Source organism: Cnephaeus nilssonii (assembly GCF_951640355.1).
Source record: "Cnephaeus nilssonii genome assembly, chromosome: 6".
Taxonomy (NCBI): Eukaryota; Metazoa; Chordata; class Mammalia; order Chiroptera; family Vespertilionidae; genus Cnephaeus; species Cnephaeus nilssonii.
Window position 1 is genome coordinate 88,554,424 of NC_137077.1, and position 22,193 is coordinate 88,576,616.

At 43.0% G+C, this 22,193-nt stretch overlaps 1 protein-coding gene across 4 annotated transcripts in view; it reads left to right on the top strand.

The window, feature by feature from the left end:
- Positions 1-22,193, top strand: part of PARP11 (poly(ADP-ribose) polymerase family member 11) — a 64,840-nt gene that overhangs the window by 24,479 nt on the left and 18,168 nt on the right. For 3 of the 4 annotated variants that reach the window (XM_079773647.1, XM_079773648.1, XM_079773649.1), the window contains 5 exons: positions 14,631-14,759; positions 15,589-15,709; positions 18,490-18,565; positions 21,478-21,550; positions 21,630-21,760. In XM_079773647.1, coding sequence (XP_079629773.1) covers positions 14,631-14,759; positions 15,589-15,709; positions 18,490-18,565; positions 21,478-21,550; positions 21,630-21,760 — 530 coding nt within the window. The remainder of the gene's footprint in view (positions 1-14,630; positions 14,760-15,588; positions 15,710-18,489; positions 18,566-21,477; positions 21,551-21,629; positions 21,761-22,193) is intronic. The other variant, XM_079773650.1, reaches the window with a different exon arrangement.

Consider the following 22,193-nt stretch of genomic DNA (forward strand, 5'->3'; position numbering starts at 1 on the left):
TTGGGATATATTCCTAGAAGTAGGATTACTGGATAAAGTGGGGGTTCCATTTTTAATTTTTTGAGGAAACTCCATACTGTTTACCACAATGGCTGCACCAGTCTGCATTTCCACCAATAGTGCAGGCAGGTTCCTTTTTCTCCACATCCTCTCCAGCACTTGTTGTTTGTAGATTTGTTGATGATAGCCATTCTGACAGGTGTGAGATGGTATCTCATTGTTGTTTTTTTTTTTTTTTTTTTTTTAAATTTCTTTATTGATTAAGGTGTCACATATTTGTCCTCATCCCCCCATTCCCATCCCACACCCCTCCCCTTGGATGCCCCAACCCTCTGTTGAACTTAAGCATTGGTTAGGCTCATATGCATGCACACAAGACCTTTGGTTGATCTCTCCCCCCTCCCCCCACCCTCCCCTATCCTCCCTCTGAGGCCCGATAGTCCGATCGATGCCTCCTTGTTTCTGGTTCTGTTCTTGTTCATCAGTCTATGTTGTTCATCATTTCCCCTAGATGAGCGAAATCATGTGTCACTAGAGATATACTTATAAGAATTGAATGTGCGACGAGCAATAATAGTTATGCTGACAGGCAAATGAATCAGTCTGTAGTGAGTTTCTTTCTGGACCAACAGTTCTTTTGAGACCCAATATCAATGTCCACCAGTTCCCTATGAGTACATGTCGGCACTGACCCCTCAGCTCTGGATGGTGGACAAATGGTGGTAATGCAGGTCCGACTCCCTCTGGTTTGGTCTCGGCCGGACCCAGGGGCACTGATTCACCCGGATCCAGGGGCCCACGGCCTCACCCGGACCCGGGGCCAGGCTCACCCGGATCCAGGGGCCCACGGCCCCACCCGGACCCGGGGCCAGGCTCACCCGGATCCAGGGGCCCGCGGCCCACCCGGACCCGGGGCCAGGCCCACCCGGATCCAGGGGCCCGCGGCCCCCCCCGGACCCGGGGCCAGGCCCACCCGGATCCAGGGGCCCGCAGCCCCACCCGGACCCGGGACCCAGGCTCACCCGGATCCAGGGGCCCACGGCCTCACCCGGACCCGGGACCCAGGCTCACCCGGATCCAGGGGCCCGCGGCCTCACCCGGACCCGGGGCCAGGCTCACCCGGATCCAGGGGCCCGCGGCCTCACCCGGACCCGGGACCCAGGCTCACCCGGATCCAGGGGCCCGCGGCCTCACCCGGACCCGGGACCCAGGCTCACCCGGATCCAGGGGCCCGCGGCCTCACCCGGACCCGGGACCCAGGCTCACCCGGATCCAGGGGCCCGCGGCCTCACCCGGACCCGGGACCCAGGCTCACACGGATCCAGGGGCCCGCGGCCTCACCCGGACCCGGGACCCAGGCTCACCCGGATCCAGGGGCCCGCGGCCTCACCCGGACCCGGGACCCAGGCTCACCCGGATCCAGGGGCCCGCGGCCTCACCCGGATCCAGGGGCCCGCGGCCTCACCCGGACCCGGGGCCCGCGGCCTCACCCGGATCCAGGGGCCCGCGGCCTCACCCGGACCCGGGGCCCAGGCTCACCCGGATCCCGGGGCCCGCGGCCTCACCCGGACCCGGGGCCCAGGCTCACCCGGATCCCGGGGCCCGCGGCCTCACCCGGACCCGGGGCCCAGGCTCACCCGGCTCCCGGGGCCCGCGGCCTCCCCCGGACCCGGGGCCCAGGCTCACCCGGCTCCAGGGGCCCGCGGCCTCCCCCGGACCCGGGGCCCAGGCTCACCCGGCTCCAGGGGCCCGCGGCCTCCCCCGGACCCGGGGCCCAGGCTCACCCGGCTCCAGGGGCCCGCGGCCTCCCCCGGACCCGGGGCCCAGGCTCACCCGGCTCCAGGGGCCCGCGGCCTCCCCCGGACCCGGGGCCCAGGCTCACCCGGCTCCAGGGGCCCGCGGCCTCACCCGGACCCGGGGCCCAGGCTCACCCGGCTCCAGGGGCCCGCGGCCTCACCCGGACCCGGGGCCCAGGCTCACCCGGCTCCAGGGGCCCGCGGCCTCACCCGGACCCGGGGCCCAGGCTCACCCGGCTCCAGGGGCCCGCGGCCTCACCCGGACCCGGGGCCCAGGCTCACCCGGCTCCAGGGGCCCGCGGCCTCACCCGGACCCGGGGCCCAGGCTCACCCGGCTCCAGGGGCCCGCGGCCTCACCCGGACCCGGGACCAGGCTCACCCGGATCCAGGGGCGCATGGCCTCACCCGGACCCAGGGGCACGTGGCCTCACCCGGACCCGGGGCCCAGCCTCACCCTGACCCAGTTCCCAGCCTCACCCGGACCCGGGACCCAGGCTCACCCGGATCCAGGGGCGCATGGGCTCACCCGGATCCAGGGCCCGCGGCCTCACCCGGACCCGGGACCCAGGCTCACCCGGATCCAGGGGCCCGCGGCCTCACCCGGACCCGGGACCCAGGCTCACCCGGATCCAGGGGCCCACGGCCTCACCCGGACCCGGGACCCAGGCTCACCCGGATCCAGGGGCGCATGGCCTCGCCCGGACCCAGGGGCACGTGGCCTCACCCGGACCCGCGGCCCAGCCTCACCCTGACCCAGTTCCCAGCCTCACCCGGACCCAGGGGCACGCGGCTTCACCCGGATCCGGGACCCAGCGGAGTTTCGTCTTCTTGATCTCAATTCCTGTTGGTCAATTCCCTCTCAGCAATTCCTTCGGCCATTTTCTCAGAGTTCCAGGGCAGCCACCGCAGAACTCGTTGGGCGGCGGGCTCGGCAAAGCTCCGGTGTGCCCGGTGCGCGGCGGCGGGCTGGTCCGGGGTGGCTGCGTCGGCCCTTGGGTCTGCAGCGGTGGCCGGTCGCCGAGCATGCGCACCTGGCCGCTTCCGGGGCGTTGAGATTCTTGAAGGACTCGGAGGTCAGCAAGCGCGTAGTCTCCCGCCCCATGTCTCCCAGGGGCTCGTCTGTCCGTGCTCGGCAGCGAGTGAAGCCTTCCCCTCAGCCGGAGACCGCTGGGGGAACTGCGCCGAGCACGTTCCAGGCCGCCATTGCGTCGCCTGAGCCGTAGTTTTTAAAGTGTGGTCTTTGGGTCACCCGCATCAGCTTCATCCCGCGTACCCCTCTCTTTTATTCTAGTTGTATAGCATCCGCTCAGTTAGCCCTCCGGTGGTTCTGGATGGTGTCCGCTCCGCTCTCCCGTTGTAGTCTCAAAACCGTTGTGGTAGGCAGCAATCAGGCTTCTGCCCTATGCCTCCATCTTGGTCCTTGTTTGTATAGTTAAGTCTTGATTGTTGTTGGTGTCACTGGGAGGAATTGTCCTCCAGGCCTATTGGCCGTGCGGACCCTCTGTGTCTATAAAGGAAGAGTTGCTGTGCGGGAGACACGCCTATGTGCCGGGTCTTGGTGCAGCAAGGCTTCGGCGCTCACTGCGTCTGCCTCTTGAATGTGTCCCTTATGGGAGTGGTCGAAATCTGATGTCATCTCACACCGACCACTAGATGCCCTCGTTTCTGGGTCTCCAATGGAGTGTAGGTCAGCTACTGCCTGTGGCCCCTCAGCAGGAATTACAGCATCCCTTATATTCGTGACCTGTTTCGGTGTCTTCCCCTTTTGGCTGCCTCCCTATCGCTCAGCTTCCCCAATCTCCCTAGGTGGTCGCTCTTGATACCCCCCTTTGTGGGCTGAGTGCAAAGTCTTGGTGTTGTTAAGCCTTGATTGCTGTTGGTACACTGGGAGGATGTGACCTCCAGTCCAATTGGCTGTGAGGATCAGCTGTGTCTATGCCGGGAGACAGCCCCATTCAACTAGACTTGCAAAATTGTAAAAGCCTCTGTGTTCAGCTTGGATGGGGCGGAGTTACAGGGCGGAGCCTACCGCCTTGGCTTCCCGTCAGCCCCGCCCTATGAGGTTCCTGTGTCTCAGTGTCCCTCTGTACTCCCAGCAAACACCTCTGAGAGAAAAGCGCCCTGGAGTTTCGCGCGCTGCCAAACAGTCTAGTTTCTCCCCCAATGAATCTGGATTCCCAGATTCTCTCCCGGAACTGGGTTTCCGTGTAGTCAGAATTGGGGCTCACCTCAGTCTGGCGCTTTTGTCTCCTTCCCTCCAGGGCGACTCAGCGGCACAGTCAACAGCCCATCCTCCGCGCACAATCCTGTGTGCGCCTCCGGTGCTCTGCTCTTCGCCGCCTCTCTGCCTCTCTGCCTTACAGCCCAGCTTTCCCCAGTATGAGCATGGCTTCCCCGGGTCTTTCCCGGAACTGGGGTTCAGTGCAGTTGGAACTGGGGGTTCAGCACAGTCCGGAGCTTTTGTCTCCTTCCCGCTAGGGCAATCCAGCGGCACAGGCAACAGTCCCTCCTCTGCGCGCATTCCCGTGCGCGGCTCCGGCGCAGCTCCTCTGTGTCTCTGTCCCACAGCCCAGACTCCCCCAGCATGAGCCCGGCTTCCCAGGGTTTCGCCGGGCACTGGGGTTCAGTGCAGTCGGAGCTGGGGTTCAGCACAATCTGGCGCTTTTATCTCCTTCCCGCCAGAGAACGCCAGCCAGGCGGCCAGCCGCCCCTTCCTCTCCGGCTCCGGCTTCCCCGCACGCGCGCGGGCTCGTGTCTCCGCCCAAGTCTCCATACCTCAAGCTTTTACGGCTTCTCTGATTTTCCTTGTGGTTTTCTTTTTCCTTCTAATTGTGCGCATTTCAGTCAGCCAGCTTTCCTGTGGTTCTGGATGATGTCCGTTTTGACTTTTAGTTGTGTTTTTGATATTGTTGTGCCCGGCTGTAGGTTAGGTGTTTAACCTATGCCGCCATCTTGGTTTTTCCCCCTCATTGTTGTTTTGATTTGTATCTCTGGGATGATTAGTGACTTTGGGCATTAGAAAAAGAGCAACAAGAAAAGCCCAGAATGAGCAGTTGCAAGGAAATAATAAAGATCAGAGCGGTAATAAATAACATGGAGACCAAAAAAAAAAATAAAATACAAAAGATCAATAAAACCAAGAGCTGGTTCTTTGAAAGGATAAATAAGACTGATGAACCTCTAGCCAGGTTCACCAAGAAGCAAAGAGAGAGGACCCAAGTAAGCAAAATCAGAAATGAAAAAGGCGAAATAACAACAGACCCCACAGAAAGGATTTTAAAAAAATACTATGAACAACCCTTTTCCAACAAACTGGTCAACCTAGAAGAAATGGACATATGCCTTGAAAAATACGACCTTCCAAAACTCAATCAGGAAGAATCAAAAAATATGAATAGGCTGATAACTATGGAAGAAATTGAAGCAGTCATGAAAAAGCTTCCAGCAAACAAAAGCCCTGGACCAGGCAGCTTCACATGGGAGTTTTACCAAACATTCAAAGAAGAACTAAACTCTATTCTCCTCAGACTATTCAAAAAAAATTCAAGAGAAGGAACACTTCCAAGCTCTTTCTGTGAAGCCAGCATTACCCTAATCCCAAAACCAGATAAAGACACTAGAAAGAAAGAGAATTACAGGCCAATATCTCTGATGAAAATAGATGCTAAAATCCTCAACAAAATCCTGGTAAATGGGATCCAGCATTACATTAGAAAGATAATAAACCATGACCAAGTGGGATTTATCCCGGGGATGCAAGGATGGTATAATATCCACAAATCAATAAGCATGATACATCACATAAACTAGTTGAGAAATAAAAATTACATAATCATATCAATGGATGCAGAAAAAGCATTTGAAAATCCAACACCCTTTCTTGATAAAAACTCTCAGCAAAGTGGGAATAGAGGGATCATACCTCAACATAATAAAAGCCTTATATGACAAACCTACAGCCAACATCATACTTAATGGACAAAAACTAAAACCATTTCCCCTAAGAACAGGTACAAGACAGGGATGCCCACTCTCACCACTCCTGTTCAACATAGTACTGGAAGTGCTAGCCATAGCGATTAGACAAGAAGAAATAAAAGGCATCCAAATTGGAAAAGAAGATGTAAAACTGTCATTATTCATAGATGACATGATATTGTACATAGAAAACCCTAAAGACTCCATCAGAAAAACTACTAGATATTATAAATGAATTCAGCAATGTAGCAAGATACAAAATTAACACCCAGAAATCTATGGCTTTTTTATACATCAAAAATGAACTCACAGAAAGAGAAACAAACAAACAAAAAACCAATCCCATTTACCATTGCACTAAAAAAATTATGATACCTAGGAATAAACTTAACTAAGGGGGTAAAAGACCTGTACTCAGAAAACTGTAGGACATTGAAAAAAGAGATAGAGGAAGACATAAACAAATGGAAGAATAAAGCGTGTTCATGTATTGGTAGAATCAACATCATTAAAATGTCCATAGTACCCAAAGCAATCTATAGATTTAATGCAATCCCCATTAAAATACCAAGGGCATATTTCACAGACCTGGACCAAACTCTCCAAAAATTTATATGGAATATAAAAAGACCCCGAATAGCCACAGCAATCCTGAGAAAGAAGACCGAAGTTGGAGGGATCACAATACCAGATATCAAGCTCTATTACAAAGCCATGGTTCTCAAACCTGCCTGGAACTGGCACAAGAACAGACATACAGATGAGTGGAACAGAACAGAGAACCCAGAAATCCACCCAAGCCATTATGCTCAATTAATATTGGACAAAGGAGGCAAGAGCATACAATGGAGTCAAGACAGTCTCTTCAATAAACAGTGTTGGGTAAATTGGACAGATACATGCAAAAAAATGAAACCAACTTATACCATATACAAAAATAAACTCAAAATGGATAAAGGACTTAAACGTGAAACGGGAAACCATAAAAATCTTAGAAGAATTCATAGGCAGCAAAATATCAGACATATGTTGTAGCAATATTTTTACTGATACAGCTCTTAAGGCAATGGAAACTAAGGAAAAAATAAACAAATGGGACTACATCAAAATAAAAAGCTGCTGCACAGCAAAAGAAACCATCAACAAAACAACAAGAAAGCCCACTGCATGGGAGAACATATTTGCCAATGTGATCTCCGATAAGGGTTTAATCTCCAAAATTTACAGAGAACTCATACAGCTTAACAAAAGGAAGATAAACAATCCAATAAAAAAATGGGCAAAGGACTTAGACACTTTTCAAAAGTGGACATACAGAAGGCCAAGAGACATATGAAAACAAGTTTGTTATTCTTTTTCAAGATTGCTTAGTTATTTTGAGGCTTTTGCATTTTCATATGAATTTTAGGATCAGCTTGTCAATTTCTGCAAAAGATTAGAAGTAATTTTTTTTAGGGATTGCAAGTCTTCTGATCCATGAACATGGATGGCTTTATTTATTTAGATTTTCTTTAATTTCTCTCACCATTGCTATGACGTTTTATGTGTATACATTTTGCATATCTTTTGTTAAACTTACATCTAAATATTCTATTCTTTTTGGTGCTATTGTAAATGGAATTGTTTTCTTAACTTCATTTGTGGAATTTTCATTGTTAACGAAATATAATTGAGGTTTGTATTTTTATCTTGAAACTTGTCAAACTTGTTTATTAGTTTTAGTAGTTTTTAGTGAATTCCTGAAAATTTTCTACATAAAGTCATGCCATCTGCAAATAGAGAGTTTTACTTCCCTCTATCAAATCTGGATGCATTTGTATTTATTTACTTATTGGATAAGTGCCCTGGCTGAAACTCCAGGATAATGTTAAATAGAAGTAGTGAGAGCAGACATCCTCATCTTGTTTCCATAAAGCACTCAATTTTTCAACAGTAGGTATGATGTTAGCTATAGAATTTTTGTTGATGTTCTTTATCAGGTTGAGAAAATTCTTTTGTATTTTAGTTTGTTGACCATTTTGTTATGAAAGGATATTGAATTTTGTCAAATTCTTTTTCTCTGTGTACTAAAATGATTATATTTTTATTTATTATTTTTATTAATATATTGTATAACATTGATTGATTTTTTTTGCATGCTAAGCCAATCTTTATTAGAAAAAAATCTCATTTGATCATGGTGTGTACAACTTTTTATATGTTTCTGGATTCAGTTTGCCAGTATTTTGTTGAAGACTTTGTCATCTATATCCATAAGTGTTACTGGTCTCTAGTTTTCTTGTCATGTCTTTTTCTGTTGTTTGTTTGTTTAATCAGGGTACTCTGAGCTTCATAGGATGAGTCAGGAAGTATTCCTTCCTCTTTCAGTTTTTTTTTTTTTAAGACTTTGTGAAGTGTAAGTATTTGTTTTTCATTAAGTATTTAGTAGCTCAGTGAAGCCATCTGGGACTAGACTTTTCTTTGTGGAAAGTTTTAAAATTACTAATATTGTCTCATTATTTATTACAGGCCTATTTAGATTTCTATTTCTTCCTGAGTCAGTTTAATGAGTTGTGTTCATCTAGGAATTTGCTCATTTCATCAAAGTTATCTAAATTCTTGGCATACACTGTTCATAATTCTTTTATTTCTGTAAGATCAGTACTGATGTTCCCTCTTTTATTTCTTGTTTTAGTAATCCGAGTTTTCTCTTTTTTTTTTTCCCCTTGTCAGCTACTTAAAGTTTTGTCAATTTTCTTTTTCTGTTCAAATAAAGCAACTTTTGGTTTTGTTGATTTCCTCTATTTTTTTCTATTCTCTACTTCATTTTTTTTTCCTTTCTCCAACCTTTATTATTTCCTTTCTGTTTGCTTTGTGTTTAGTTTGCTCTTCTCTTTCTAAAGTGGAATGTTAGTTTTTGATTTTTCTTCTTTTTTAATTATAGGCATTTACAACTGCAAAGTTTTCTCTGAGCACTGTTTTAGCTGCATCCCATAAATTTTGATAAATTGTGTTTTAATTTTCATTCTTCTCTACATATTTTTAAATTTCCCTTGTGGTTTACTTTTTGACCCATTGGTTATTTAGTAGTGTGTTGCTTAATGTCAGATATTTGTGAATTTCCTGTTTTCTTGTTATTGATTTATAATTCCATTTTGGTGGGAAATCATACTTTGTATAATTTTATTTCTTTTAAATTTAGCAAAACTTGTTTCATGGCATAACATATAGAAATGTCCCATGGTTAACCATAATACCAGGAAGCTCTTGCCTATCCCTGGTTCTCTATATTAGATTTCTGCCTTCTCTGCCATTCTTGTATCAGAGCTTCAGGCCCCCCATAAATTGTTTTTATCAAGATTTCCATTTTTTTCAATAATGCTCTTAGGCAGGAGGTTTTCTACTTCCTGTTTCAAATAAAGACAATCCCTTCAAGTAGAGATGGAGAGCTCTTTGTCCTTATGGTGTGCTTTTCCCCTGCCGTAGAACCTCCATGCCACTGTTCCTGGAGCTGGGGCTAGGGACCCACTTTTCCCAGAGTGCACCCCGGGCACTTGGTGGGAGGGGTGGTGGCAGCCCCTGGTCTTCTTGACCTACTCCTCCTGGCATGATGAGCAAACTGGGGTGGTAGCAATCAAGGTCCAGTATTCTTTGCCTACTGGGCCTGGAGTAGAGTTTCCACCAAATGAGTGGGGAATGGATGAAGGAACGGAAACCCGGGCTCTGTGTGCCTGTCCAGAATAGACCTCTGCACTTCCCTGCTGAAGCTGATGAGAAACACCAGCAGCCTGTCCCTCCCTGGGTGAAACTAGCCCCAGACTGGGAGCTGGGAGGAAATGGAGTCCCTGCTTTCTTGGCTGCATGTGCCAGAGGTAGAGCTTCTGTAACAGAGTTTGTGGAGTGGGGGTAATAGAACAGATGTTGGCTCAAATGCCACAAATTCTTGCCTCTTCTGAAATTTAGTAGATTTTCTTGAATAAATGTTTCTCCGTTTGCTATATGCCGTTAGGACAATTTCCAGAGACTTTAAAAAATCAAAACAAAACAATGTTCATCAGTTAAGCTGCAGAGTATGTATGGCATTGTGGCTAAACTAATTTATTCAACTGATATTTATTAATTGCCTACTCCATGACAGACAACTTTCCTTATATTGCCTATAAATGTGTTCTAACCTAGACCCATTATTACTATGGTTATAGTATTTTAAAGTTATTAATTTAAACTTGACTTACTCTATGAGCCTACTTTTGCAGAATAGCCATTCCTTTGGAAGGAAAATTGGTTATAGAAAACTGTAAGATTTAGTCTTATGAAATGAGTATGGAAAGAAAGCCATGGCATCTGTGAAGCAAAGCAATCAAATGAAGCTTTGGCAACAGAAAAAGGAAGAAACGACTGACCATATGTGAAGATGAGGCAGTGAGTGTTGGCAGCTCAGGGAAGAACTGATGCTCAGGAGGCCTTGGGAGTTTCTTTAGTCTCCTTTATACTGCTAACTCTATGATTTTAGACGAAATAATTGTATTTCCTCGGTGTCAGGTTTTTCCTAACTTTAACTGAAAAACAATGACTTTTCCTGTACATTGGGTTATGGAGGGAAAAATTAGTGTAAAGTGATAAAGAATGTTATAAAATTTGAAGTGCTTTTGGAATGATCAATGCAGGGGCACCTGTCTATAGTGCTTCCCTCTCTAAAACAGGGATAAATATGAGCCTGTCTTAGGTTCTACCCAGAGCTATTGATGGCAGGAAGCTCTGAAAGGACTTTGGTAAAAACACTTTCACTTGTAACCTGGCTTAGCGTGTGATCTTAGGGGCAGTGTGATGAGGAAAAGCATACATGTTGTCTGTATGCTAAATACATGCAACATGTTATATTTGTTAAATTCCCTTTTCTAGTACGGAAAAGAGAAAACTTGTAAGCCAGAGATTTGTCTTAACTCTTACTTTCAAATTCATTCTTCCAAACTGTTTTTTTTAATATTTTCACAAGGAAAACTGAAGTCAGGTCACGCTTTCTTTCTTTCTCTCTCACAGTAAAATGGCCAAATGAAGTAAATGTTAATAGAAGGAAGAAGCTGAAGTTGTGAATTGTTAACCTGTACAATTGATCCTATTGCCTTTATTATCTGGTTAAAATATATAAGGTAAATAGTGGTTCCTAAACCTGAAGCTCTTGATCCTAAGGTGTTCTATTTATTTCTTTTTTTTAATAAGTTATTTTTATTATTGATTTTAGAGAGAGAGGAAGGAAAAGGGAGAAAGAGAAAAACACCGATGAGAGAAACATCGATCAGCTGCCTCCTGCACACCCCATACCTGGGATCAAGCCCCAAAACCGGGCATGTACCCTGACCAGGAGTCGAACCAGCGACTCTCAGTGCATGGGATGACGTGCAACCAACTGAGCCACACCGGCCAGAGCTATTTTTCATTTCTTAGGAGCCAATCAACCTTAAAACATACAGGAAAAATCCAGAAAATAAGTATAAATCATTCCTTGGAGAGAGATTAAAAAACATGAATAGCCCTAACTGGTTTGGCTCAGTGGATAGAGCGTCAGCCTGTGTACTGAAGGGTCCCAGGTTCGATTCCGGTTAAGGACATGTACCTTGGTTGCAGGCACATCCCCAGTAGGGGGTGTGCAGGAGGCAACTGATCAATGTTTCTCTCTCTCTGTAAAAAATCAATAAAATATATTTAAAAAAAACATGAATAAAAAGTAACAAGTCCCCTTCATAGAGTTCAGCTACTGTACTTGGTACTTTAAGGCATTGTCTCATTACTTTCTAACAACAACTCAATGAGTAAGAAGCCTTTAATCTCCATTTTGTGAAGAAGAAACTGTGGCCTAGAGAAGGTAATGGAATCTTATCCTAGGTTACACAGCTTCTGGAAACAGGATGGACATTTAAAATAATGATATTAAAAACAAATATTTTCAAAATTACTCCAGTAGTACATATTCTTTGTAAAAAAATTAAATATATAGGAAATAAACATTTTAAATAAATAATTATATATGTTTCTATGTGTGCATATGATCTCATACATACATACGGAGGGAGGGATGGAAGGAGGGAGAGACAGAGAGAGATAGGGGGTGGGGAGAGATCTGAAAGATAAATAGTAAGTTGATAGCATTGCTTAACCCTGGAGAAGGAAGGTGAGAAGGTGTCAGGAATGGAAGTATGGAAGTGATAGTCAAAAAAGTCTTTAGGATTATTTTGTGCAGCATGTTTTCATATATAAGTTGAATAAATTTAAAATCGTAATTTTAAAAATCCTTTTAAAAAATGAGGACAGAAAGCAACATTCCAGATAAAGTTTTATCATTTTGACTAATTTCTTTGCCCCTTTTCTGATGACTTCCTCTTTTTCACAACCTCCACCCAAGAATGTTGAAAACTTCCCAAAGGTAATATGTACATGAGTTAGTTGATATAGTTAAGATTATAAAATCATTGATAATTAAGAATAAGGCAGTTTGTCATGGTGGTTAAGACCTTGGATCAAGACCGCCTGGGTTTGAAACCTGGCTTCCTTTTTGTATGACCTCTCTGTGCCTCAGTTTTCTCATTTATAAATTTGGGATAATAGTACCTATCTTATAGGATTGTTGTGAGGCCTAAAGGAGTTATTATCTGTACAGTACTTAGAACAGTGCTTGGTAAGTAGTAAGAGCTACGATATAAGGCTTAATATTATTGGTAGTATTATCCTAACACTCAGAAAAAACTAACATAAATTTTTGTATATCCACCCAGACTTTGTATGTATGTGTACATATACATATACATACATGTACATACACATACGTATACATTCATGTGGGTAGATATAGGTGTATTTTTTATTAAAATTGGATTATACTATTTTTTTAAAATTCTTTATTGTTTAAAGTATTACATAAGTCTCCTTTTTCCCCCATTGACCTCTCCCTGGCCACCCCAATCTCCAGCACATGCCTTCACCCCCCTACTGTCTGTGTCCATTAGTTATGCTCATATGAATGCATACAAGTCCATTGGTTGCTCTCTTACCCCCGCACTCCCCTGCCTTCCCTCATATGTTGGACAGTCTGTTCAGTTCTTCTATGACTCTGGTTCTATTTTGGTGCTTCAGTTTATGTTGTTCATTATATTCCATAAATGATGAGATCATGTGATATTTATCTTTCTCTGACTGGCTTATTTCGCTTAGCATAATGCTCTCCACTTCCATCCATGCTGTTGCAAATGGTAAGAATTCCCTTTTTATAGCAGCGTAGTATTCCATTGTGTAGATGTACCACAGTTTTTTAATCCTCTCATCTGCTGATGGGCACTTAGGCTGTTTCCAAGTCTTAGTTACTGTAAATTGTGCTGCTATGAACATAGGGGTGCATATATCCTTTCTGATTGGTGTTTCTGATTTCTTGGGATATAATTCTAGAAGTGGGATTAGTGGGTCAAATGGAAGTTCCATTGGATTATACTATTTATATTTATTGTAACATTCTTTGTACTGAACACTATCCTATCTAATAACAGAGTAATATGCAAATTGACCATACCTCTGCTACACCCACAAGCCACACCCACCAGCCAATTAGGAGCAAGTATGCAAATTAACCCAACCAAGATGGCTGTGGCCATGGAGGGAGCAGGAGGCTTGGGTTTCCCTGGCAATGGAGGAAGCCAAGCTTTCCACCTGCCCTGGCCTGCCTTGGCCTCCACTTAAGGCTACAAAGTTTCAATTATAGAAGATAAATAAATCCCAAATACCAGGGCCTCCACTTGGGTCACCGGGGGGCATGGCCAGCCTGCAAAAAACCACAGGCCCCTCACCCAGGCTGCCCCACACCCCAAGGGAACCACCACCCTGATCCGGGACACCCTTCAGGGCAAACCAGCCGGCCCCCACCCGTGCACCAGGCCTCTATCCTATCTAAACCTATCTATTAAAAGAACAATATGCAAATTGACCATCACTCCAACACACAAGATGGCCACCACAAGATGGCCAGCAGGGGAGGGCAGTTGGGAGGGACTAGGTCTGCAAGGGAGGGCAGTTGTGGGCGATCAGGCCAGCAGGGGAGGGCAGTTGGGAAGGACCAGGCCTGCAAGGGAGGGCAGTTGGGGGCGATCAAGCCTGCAGGGGATGACAGTTAGGGGTGACCAGGCCGGCAGAGGAGGGAAGTTGGAGGCAAACAGGCTGGCAGGGGAGCAGTTAGGCATCAATCAGGCTGGCAGGGGAGTGGTTAGTGGGTAATCAGGCTGGCAGGCAGAAGCAGTTAGGGGCAATCAGGAAGGCAGGCAGGCGAGCATTTGGGAGCCAGCAGTCCTGGATTGTGAGAGGGATGTGCAACTGCCTGTTTAGGCCCGATCCTACTGGGGGGTCCCAGATTGGAGAGAGTGCAGGCTGGGCTGAGGGACATCACCACCCCCCGTGCACGAATTTCATGCACCAGGCCTCTAGTATATTATAAGCATCTTTCCATGCCATTAAATGAAATAATGAGTGTTTAAAACAAAAATCAGATGTATTTGGTCTCAATTAGTTGTGATACCATGCATCCTTTTGACCAAATACATGAATAAATGTATGATCAAACAAATTTTTTGACACTACACTGACTCTGGAATGCTAATAGATTTGATACAGCTTACTTAAATGGTTGAATGGGCATTGATATATCCTACCTAAGTGATATTCTGTATTTTAAAATGTTCATCTTCAGAGCTAATATACAGCATAGAATGCTACTTTTGAAGTGTCACTGGGGGAAAGACACTTGGAATATAGTTATTTGTAAGAAGAAAAATGACATGCAAAAAGTACGTTGGTTATTAGAAAAAATATTCCTTTCTCTACCTCTTTCTGCCTTTTCAGGAGATGTTTCACAAAGCCGAAGAATTCCTATCCAAAACAGCAGGTGGTGAGATGGACGAGATGGACACATCAGATACCCAGTGGGGCTGGTTTTACTTGGCAGAATGTGGAAAGTGGCACATGTTTCAGGTATCTCTTTCCTTGGATGTAGCAGAATGGATTTAGATTCACTTAGCATCCTCTTGCTGATGGATAAGATGAGTACAAGCAAACCTGAAAGAAATAAAACTCTTAAGGAAATCCGATAGCTTAACTGAAAGAAAAATTAGAAATTCTTCTAGTTCTTTTCCTTTTCTTTTCCCCAGGTTTTCACAACAATTTATTTAGAAGAAACAGTGTGTGTTTACCGAAGGCGATTGTGACTAAGAGTTGCATGATATCAGTACATCTGAGCAACTCCAAGTTCATTTGGTGGACAAAGAGAAGGGAAGAGAACAGCCCATATTAAACAACTTCTGTACACCAAGTATTACGTTAGGTGTTGTACATATGTTTTCTCCTTTATCCTCATAACAACTCGGAAGCAGAGGTTAACACTAGTCTTACAGGCAAAGTGAAGCTCAGAAAGTTAATGTATTTTGTCCAGAAACACACAGCTAATTAACGGTTAAGGTAGTGATTAAAGCTTGTGGTCTTTTTAAACTTACAAAGCCATTTAAAGAAGATTTAATTTTTGAGCCACTTAGGAAGTATAATTATTGTCATAATTTGTGAAAATTGTAATTATTTTGGATAAGGCTTAACCAGTTTTTTAAGTTTCTTTGCTGGAAATCCTTAAACTATTTTTTAACATCCTGGCTTAGCTGTGATTTTCCCCAGTGTTTAGGGGACTAGAACCGGTGATTAGTTAAGTTTCCCTTGTTTCACCATTCTCTGTCTCTGTGACCACAGTACCACCTCTGTGGCCAAGCCATTAAGGTGAACAGCTGTAATTGAAACTTTCTGGTTTGTCTTAAAGCCGGATACCAACATTCAGTGTTCAGTTAGCAGTGAAGATATCGAACAAAGCTTCAAAACAAATCCTTGTGGCTCCATTTCTTTTACTACTTCCAAATTCAGCTACAAGATAGACTTTGCAGGTATGTTGCTTTTTTTCTTAAAGTTGCGTGGTTTTAGTATACGGATGTGGTAAAATCTACAGTTCTGAAGATGTATCAAGGATTAGTTGATATATTTGTAAACAGTGAAGTAAATCCTTTTTGTAATACATACAAGTACCTCTATAAAAATTCAAGACTTCCAATGTTCTTGAGCAACACTGTGTTTTTATAAAGGAGTATTTATATGCTTCTAGAGACTAATGTAATGCTTCTCTTCTCAGGAACACAAACACTCTAAGCTATTTTTTCCTCATGATCCCATCAGTCTTTTGAAATAGATACGAACCTTTTTATTTTAAGGACCACTCTGAGAGGTGAAGTGACAAAGTCTGTGATAGTTTGAAGACTGAAGTTCAAATGAAAGACCCACCTCTGGGTGTATTTGCCAGAAAACTATTTCTTTAGTGGACATAGCCTTCTGCCCTTTTTTGATTTCATGGGCTCTTTCACAGACTAGCCAGCTAATCTGGAAATCAGCTGCGCTTGGGATTTCACTCCTGATTTATGGGCATGATTTGAGGTACTTCCCCTGAAAAAACCTGTTATGTTCAGTCCCTTCACTTTCAAACTGGTATAGTCCCAGCTCTTTGCTGCTTAGAGGCAAACAGGACCTGGTTGCGGAAACTTCCTTAATAAAAGTGCATTTTGGTTACTTCACAGCTCAACCCTCTAACTGTTCTTCCCAGTTTCTGTGAGTAGTGTCTTTATGACAATTAGTAGTGTGTTTCTATAGGGCAGGGTGGTGAAGCCTTAGGAGATTTCCTTGGATGAGCCAAGCCCCAGAAATGGTAAAGGGGATTGTCCAGTAAGAGGTTGATGCAACCAAATCTCTAATGATTATTATCTTCCAAAGCTTTTAAAATCAAGAGTTAAAACCATTAGATTCTTATTCTTGACTCACCATAACTTTTTAAAAATATATATTTTTATTGATTTCAGAGAGGAAGGGAGAGGTAGGGAGAGAGAGATAGAAACATCAATGATGAGAGAGAACCAGGGATCGGCTGCCTCCTTGCATGCCTCCTATTGGGGATCAAGCCCACAACCCGAGCATGTGTCCTGAACTGGAGTCGAACCCAGGACCCTTCAGTCTGCAGGCCGATGCTCTATCCACTGAGCCAAACCAGCTAGGGCAACTTGACATTGGATAAATAGGCCATCTGCCTTTAAAGGACCCTGACACTTATCTTTCTCCTGCAGTCTAGACAAAAGGTGTCTGGTAGGCATTTCAGTCTGTGTACGGGGGCCAGTTCTGAAGCCATACTGAGACATAACAATAGGCACAGACTCTTGTAGGAGATGAGGTTTGTCGAAGCAGATAATTCAGCAAGCTACATGTTTCTGGAAGAATATTTTTTAGTAAACTGTATTTTTGGGAAACTTTCTCTCAGACAGTGCAGTTTATTAAAACTTTTTTTAATCATCTAGGAGTCACATGTAAAAACTCAAGTTCCCCAACTCTCAATATAATGACACTCTTTCTGAAGTATAGCTGTTAGCAGTTCATATATACCATTTGCAAAATTAGTCCCTATTCTGCCACAAGCTAATTCAGATTCTCTCTAAAAAAGGGGGAAAAGTGAACTCAAAGGAAGACACCACAGTTTTCACTATGTGAGCTGAGATCTTGCTTTTCCCTGCACAGTGGCAACACCAATGTGTACAGAGTCTAGGAGAATACAGACAGGGCAGAACATACTTTATACAACATTTGCCTGACGGGTGAATCCCTTTATTTTGGAATGGAATAATGCCAATTAGATAAGATAACTCTGGACTAGAATCTCACATTCACATCATTGTGGGAATGTAGAAATGGGCTTGGTAAGTACTGCCACTGCTGAGGCATAGATGAAAGAAGAAAACAATACCTTTAGTTAGTTCAGTGATGGCGAACCTATGACACACGTGTCAGCACTGACACGCGTAGCCATTTCTGATGACACGCGGCCACATGCCGAGGATGAAACATTTGCTGCTCCTGAGGATGAAACATTTGCGACTAGAGTCTTGGAGTTAGTTTTTTCCTCAAAGTGACACACTACCCGAGTTATGCTCAGTTTTTTGGCGAAGTTTGACACACCAAGCTCAAAAGGTTGCCCATCACTGAGTTAATTAGTCCTTCATCACTAGAATCTCTTATGTAAGTATGTATTGAGTCTAGCTAGGTTTTCTATGTTTTGGTTTAGGTATACAATTTAAAGAGAAGGCAAGCAATGTACAGATTTTTGAAAGTCTGTGAATTGTACACGTTTTATAATGGTAATGTATTTTTAAAAATCATTTCCAAATATTTTGGAGAAATCAACACATAGTTTCCACTTAATAAGCATCTAGAATATTCAGTATTATAATTTCTTTCTCTTTCTAGTACTCTTAATTTTCCTAAGTTTAGAACTCTTCTAGTTCAAGGTCACTTTAACCCAAGTATTGTATAGAAAGGAATAGACGCTGCCTACTGAGCCGCATATGATGTTAGCATTCTTTTGTCTGAGAATAGATCAAGCAATGAAGCCATCCTCCCTGAATAGCACTTTTATGACATGGTAGATAGATACATAGATAGATAGGTAGGTAGGTAGATAGATAGATAGATAGATAGATAGATAGATAGATAGATAGAATTGTATCTTTAATGCGCTATGTTTGTCAGTGACTCCCAAAGCTCTGATTCGTGTAGGGTAGCTATACATCTTTGTGACAGTTTATAGCACAGTATGTTTCCATGACTTATCTGACATCTTTGTCTTTGTATACAGAAATGAAGCAAGTGAATCTCACTACTGGAAAACAGCGCTTAATAAAAAGAGCCCCCTTTTCTATCAGTGCTTTCAGGTACGGTAACGAGAATAGGGGTAGAAACATTGGGCTTTTCCTCTCTCTTCTCTTTCTTAATATTTGATAGAGGAACAAATAGACTGAAAATGGTTTGGCAGGTCACTTAATGATCTTAATATTGATCCTTTCAGTACTGAATTGCACCTTACTTGATGAAATAGCAATATTGTTATTTTATGCCCATGTTTCCTTTCCTCACAGAACCATCCAGTTAATTGGGCTATAAATGCCAAGTAATTACTACTCTTCTCCACTGGGCCACTCTTGGAAGTAATTCCAGAGCTGTAGTGACTAAAGGAGACCTGGGGAAGGTGGGAGTGCAGGGGGACAGCGGCGCTGCTACTTGTTCCCACTGCGAGTTTTCTTTTTCTATCTCTGGATTTATGTAGCCTGAAAAGAGGTATAAATACCAGAAGAGAATAAATATTTTAGATAAAATATTCCATTTTATCTAATGGAATCGAAGGGGAAAATCTTACACTTTGTCTCCTATTTTCTGGAACGATTTCTCCAGCAAGTATTGAAATTCTTGCTGTTCAAAGAATTTATAATGAAACAGAAAAAAAAAAGAGCTAGCATATGAATTTTAAGGGATACCCATTTGCTCCTTCCAAGGAGATATTTTGAAAGGATTAAAGAACAAAAAATTTTAAGTTTCTATTAGTTTGTTTCATGAGATTTTGGCTTACATTTTAGCATCATGATTTAAACGTTATTTAAGTAATGAATGTTCCAGTACTTCTGTGGAATGTAGAGAAAACTGTTTTCTTATAAACAATATCATATCCTCATTCTTAAGTATAGGAATTATCTTCAAAGAGTATGTAATCTGGGAGAAAAATGAGACATAATAATGGGAAATGATATTGTAATTGCACATTATTTTTATCTGGTATGTTTTGGTGAGGAGAAGAAGCACATGAGGGGGTCCAGCACTTTGTTCTCTCACAGATACACACACCATAGAAAAGAGACAGGAGAGGGAGACAATGCACCAGAATGGAGGCTAATAAGATATTAAAAGATGAAGAACAGTTAGGTGGGATACAGAAGAGTGATGAAGGTGAGGTGAGTATGTGCTGATATAGAAATGTTTATTACAGGAAATATTACATGCAAGGTGAATAGTATATATTTTCCATTGGCAAAGAATTAACAGTTAACTAAGGCTATGGACTACAAACATAAAACACACACACACACACACACAAAAAAAACACCACACAAAACTTTTCCATAGCTAAAAGAAACTTAAGGCAAAATCTTCATAGAAACTGAGTAAACAATTGTTACTCATTATCACAGTCTAAGGGTTTATCTCTGTAGTATATGAAGTACTTCTATGAATCTCTAAGTAGAAGACCAACAACCCGTTAAAAAAAAATGAGCAAAGAATTTGAACAGTTCATACAACCTCACTCATAATAAGAGAAATACAAATTACATCAGACTATTTTTTACTATTAGATTGACAAAAATTCAAAAGTTTAATAACACACCTTTTTGATGAGATTGGAAAATAGATAGACATTCTCTATATGTCTATTTTCTGGTGGGAATGTCAATGAGTACAACCTTAAGGAAGTGTTTGGTCAGTATCTGTCAAAATCATGAATATATTCTTTGATTAAGAAATTCCATTTCAAAGATGTCATCTAAAAATTGACTAGTGAACACGTACAATGACAAATGGTGGAACTAGTTCTTTGTAACATTCTTAACAGTAGCAAAAAGTTGTAAGAACTGAAGATCTTCAGTAGGGGACTTGTTAAATAGATTATGGTGTCTCCATACCACGGAATTCTGTGTATCTTCGCATTCAACCAGTATTTCTGGAGTGTCTATCATGTGCCAGCCCCTATGGTAGGGACTGGGAACAAGAGTACTGTCTATCTACTGATGCAGAAAGATAACTAAGAACGTGGTAAGTGAAAAATAAAAGTTGCAAAAGACACATGTTTTAAGCTACCATTTGTGTGTGTGGGGGGGGAAGACTGGCTTGTGTTAACCTAAAGAAGTTCTAAAATAATACCCAAGAGACTGAAAATAGTATTACTTGAAGTTGAGGCAAGAGGTGAGAATTGGACAGTCTAAGGACTGGAGTGGGAGGGAAACTATTCTCTATTTACTCTCTTTATACTTACTAATTTTTAAGTCATGTCATTGTATGATCTTTTCAAAGTTGAAATGAGTTTTTAAAAATTAAGCTGAAAAAAAATTAAGCTGAAGATAGGCTTGAAATTTATTTCTTCCAGTGACCTCCAGTCACCACAGAGGGTTAATATGTCAGTGTCAGCCTGTTGCCATTGAGCTCCCCAAGATTGCTCTCTTTTTCTGTGTTCACATCCAGTGGCTTAAGCATGGCAGATAGTTTTTAAAAAAGTTGTACTGACTGACTATATTAAGTGAGTTAATGTGAACTGTGTAGGAGAATAGTGGGCAATAAACAGAAAAGTTTAGATTTGAGTTAGATCTTGAAGGACATTGAATGTATGGCTGAGGGGTTGGGATTTTATTTAATAGGCAGAATAAATATCTTAAGGAGTTTTTTTAAATCAAGGTTTTCATTTTCTTCTTGGAAATTTCTTTTCTTTAGCTAAAATCTTCCTTACATTTTAAAGAAATTCTGAAAATTTCAGAAAAACAAGACAAAATGAAACAACTATTTTTGAAATTTTTAATGTTGTGTAGGGTTGGATATTTTCCAGTAAAGTTCTCAATTCAGCACCTAAAAAGGTAATACACAAGAAGATATTAAATAAATATTTTAAAATAAAGAAAGCAAGGATTACACTTAATTGCATGTATCACAGTATCCCAAACATGAAAATTCAGCATTGAAGAAAAGTCTAAATCACAGTAATTATTATCAGATCCTAATATTTTGTTTTGTCTTTTGCTGTTTAAAGTTATATCTGTGAAAATGAGGCTATCCCCATGCCACCACATTGGGAGAATGTGAATACTGACGTACCCTATCAGGTAAGAGCAGAACCGACTGACTGTTCTGTGCTAGAGATGGAACAGGACTTCAATAAAACTATTCAACTTTATTTTCCAGCTTATTCCTTTGCACAGTCAAACACATGAATATAATGAAGTCGCTAGTCTCTTTGGGAAAACAATGGATCGCAACAGAATTAAAAGAATTCAGAGAATTCAAAACCTAGACTTGTGGGAGTTCTTTTGCAGGTGAGACAGTTTCTAATCTGAACCCTCTCGTTGGCCTCTAAGACTTTTGTAGTCTTAGAGATGATAGTGAAGCAAAAATGTTTAATTATATTAATTTTCACTGCTGCTGTGTTTTCCTCTTGCTTTGTTTTGATCTGGTCTCTCAGCTCTCTTCTTCAGCCTTCTCAGGGAGTAAGAGAGATGCTCTGTAAGTAAATGCAAGGCATTGCTTACAGAGGTGGGGAACGTCCCCCCCGGCTGCATAAGGCCCGAGAAGTCATTTGGTCTGGCCCTGCCAAGGCATTAGGGATGAGTTAATTAAATGTTTGACCAAATACAGCAGGCTAATTTTTGAGTTGATAATTTTGTATGGCCCCTGAATGATGTTATAAATACCCAGATGGCCCTTGGCAGAAAAAAGGTTCCCCACCCTTGGCTTACCACATTGTAATGC